The sequence below is a fragment of the Saprolegnia parasitica genome, assembly GCF_000151545.1.
Source record: "Saprolegnia parasitica CBS 223.65 unplaced genomic scaffold supercont2.1320, whole genome shotgun sequence".
NCBI lineage: Eukaryota > Oomycota > Saprolegniomycetes > Saprolegniales > Saprolegniaceae > Saprolegnia > Saprolegnia parasitica.
Genome location: NW_012157714.1, coordinates 1 through 2,139, shown reverse-complemented (window position 1 = coordinate 2,139; position 2,139 = coordinate 1). Strand labels below are relative to the sequence as shown.

The 2,139-nt window shown below is 54.0% G+C and overlaps 2 protein-coding genes across 2 annotated transcripts; one reads left to right on the top strand and one right to left on the bottom strand.

Moving 5' to 3' along the window:
* Nucleotides 1-972: 972 nt before the first annotated feature.
* On the top strand, nucleotides 973-1,443 carry SPRG_18598 (hypothetical protein; the record flags this gene model as incomplete). The annotated part of the gene is made up of 1 exon (XM_012358036.1): nucleotides 973-1,443. The coding sequence occupies one exon, from the start codon at nucleotides 973-975 to the stop codon at nucleotides 1,441-1,443; it is 471 nt and encodes a 156-aa protein (XP_012213426.1).
* A 152-nt stretch (nucleotides 1,444-1,595) lies between these two features.
* On the bottom strand, nucleotides 1,596-2,047 carry SPRG_18596 (hypothetical protein; the record flags this gene model as incomplete). Its single annotated transcript, XM_012358035.1, has 2 exons — nucleotides 1,596-1,949; nucleotides 2,009-2,047. The coding sequence occupies 2 exons, from the start codon at nucleotides 2,045-2,047 to the stop codon at nucleotides 1,596-1,598; spliced, it is 393 nt and encodes a 130-aa protein (XP_012213425.1).
* Nucleotides 2,048-2,139: the final 92 nt, after the last annotated feature.

The following is a 2,139-nucleotide window of genomic DNA, read 5'->3' as shown; positions in this document are numbered from 1 at the left end:
GCTGGAAAGATTTTGAAAATGGCGAACGGCGAACGGTGAAAAGCCTGGTACGCTTCTGTGATTGGTCGTGCTTGACACGCAACCAAGTACACGCATGGCTCATAACGCGAGACACCGTCGGCCCACGACACGTGCAAGCAGCGACGCTCGTGCCAGCGTCGCCCCATCCAATCGTGACATCCTGCGATGTGCCGTACTCGCTCCTCCCGCACTGGATGTCAGAAGCGTCCAAACTCCATCCGCGGGCTAGGGCAGTTGATAGCTATCCAACCTGGGTTATCCAAGGTTGGATAGCGACGTAGCGTGCAGCGAGGCGGTGGACTATGCGAACGCACCCTATTCCGTGTACATGTTATCGGTTTTGTCCAAGCACATCCGTGCACCGGTAGGTCGCCTTGCAGCTCGAGGCCTCTTTTCTAGCGAGCTTTTGTAGCCGGACCATATGGCGTTGTTGCTCACAGATACAAGTGTTGCATGAACAAGGGAATGTGGAGTTGTTGGCGCTGCGATGTGTTGAAAATGCGCACAAACGCATTCGAGTTGAAGCATTCCATGCGCTCACTGCATTACATGGTACTTTAGTAGTAGCATGGTGCTGGGCGAGGTACATGTACCAGTACTATGGATTGAGACGAGACATTATATTGAGTGGTGTAGTAATGCAATGATTTGACGACACCATTCGGTCTTAAGTAATGTCTCTTTGAACTCGACAGAGACATTGCTTTCCACGGATTTACAATCCAGTACACCTACGCAATTGACAACAATCGAGAGTGGGACAGCGGGACACTCCTACCTAACTCTCTTCTTTATGAATCCGGAGACCACACATGTGTCGCAATATTTTAATATTTCTCCTGGATTGGCATTGCACATTTCTACTCCGATTTCGACTGCCAGTCACTGCCAGTGCATTGCTGAGCATCATTTCTCATTTTCCTCTTTACCACCCCAACGACAAATTCAATGATGCCGATCAAGATCTGTGTGCTTGCAACGTGCGCGTCGGTGGCGGCAGCTGCCATGTGCACCGGCAGCGATTTTGGCTCTGCGTACACGAGTGCGATCAAGGAGGCGGCGCCGAGCTTTCTTCAGTGCGCCGAAGACGTTGGCATCTCGCTTGAAGACATTGCGGCCAACAAGGTGGATCAGGCGACACCGGCCCAAGTCCAAAAGTTTGCCAAGAGTCCGAGCTGCGCGGCGGCGTTCAAGACGATCCAAAAAGCCTCCAAGGCCATCTCACCGCCGTGCACGATGGGCACCATGTGTGGCAAGGAGCTCACAACGGCGCAATTTGCTGATATGCCGTACGAAGACTACTTGAAAGCGGCTGCGCAAGGCGACAAGTGCACGCTGCCAAGTACGTCGAACGCCGCGTCGACCTCGAGCCTCGGCCTCGTTGCATCGAGTGCCCTCGTACTGTACACGATGCTTCAATAAAAGGTCTACAATTGAATTTGCTTGTATATAAACCTTGCGATGGCGATTCTCAATATCGTACGTGTATCACGCAGCACGTGTTTTAGGATGACAGATCTCACACCCCATGGATCTCATTTCTCTCTTAATGCAGTTTACTGGTAGTAATAGTGCTACTGAAGCGGGGTGGGCGTCACTCCGACAGGGACGAGGAGGGGTGCCCCCAGAGCAATCGGCAGGAGAAGCTCGACGTCCGGGCACCACTGAATGTCGCACGTCACTTCGACGCAGTAGCGAGCCGACACGATCTGTCCTCGCGTACTTGGGTACATGCCGTTGCCGATGAGCTGGAACGACTGCGGCTGCGAGAGCGACTGCCCTGCGGGAACGCCTGGGAACGTTGCGCAGCAAATGGTTTTACGGAGGACGCGGTTCCGGCCATCTGCATGGACCTCGACGACGCGGACGAGCTCGGACCGCATCGCAACGACGTCGCGGGACGACTGGTTTCGGATCTCGCAGTGGATCTATACCAAGACGACATCCCACGGATGTTTTGAAATCTACGGTAGATGTATGTGTCTACCTGGGGCACCTCGCCGGGGCCATACACGTTCTTGTCCATCGCGACGCGCAGATCGCATTGGCCCTTGTTGAAGCAGCAGAGAAAGCGGATGATTTGCGTCTTCTCGGCTTGAACGGGCACGACAACGCCCG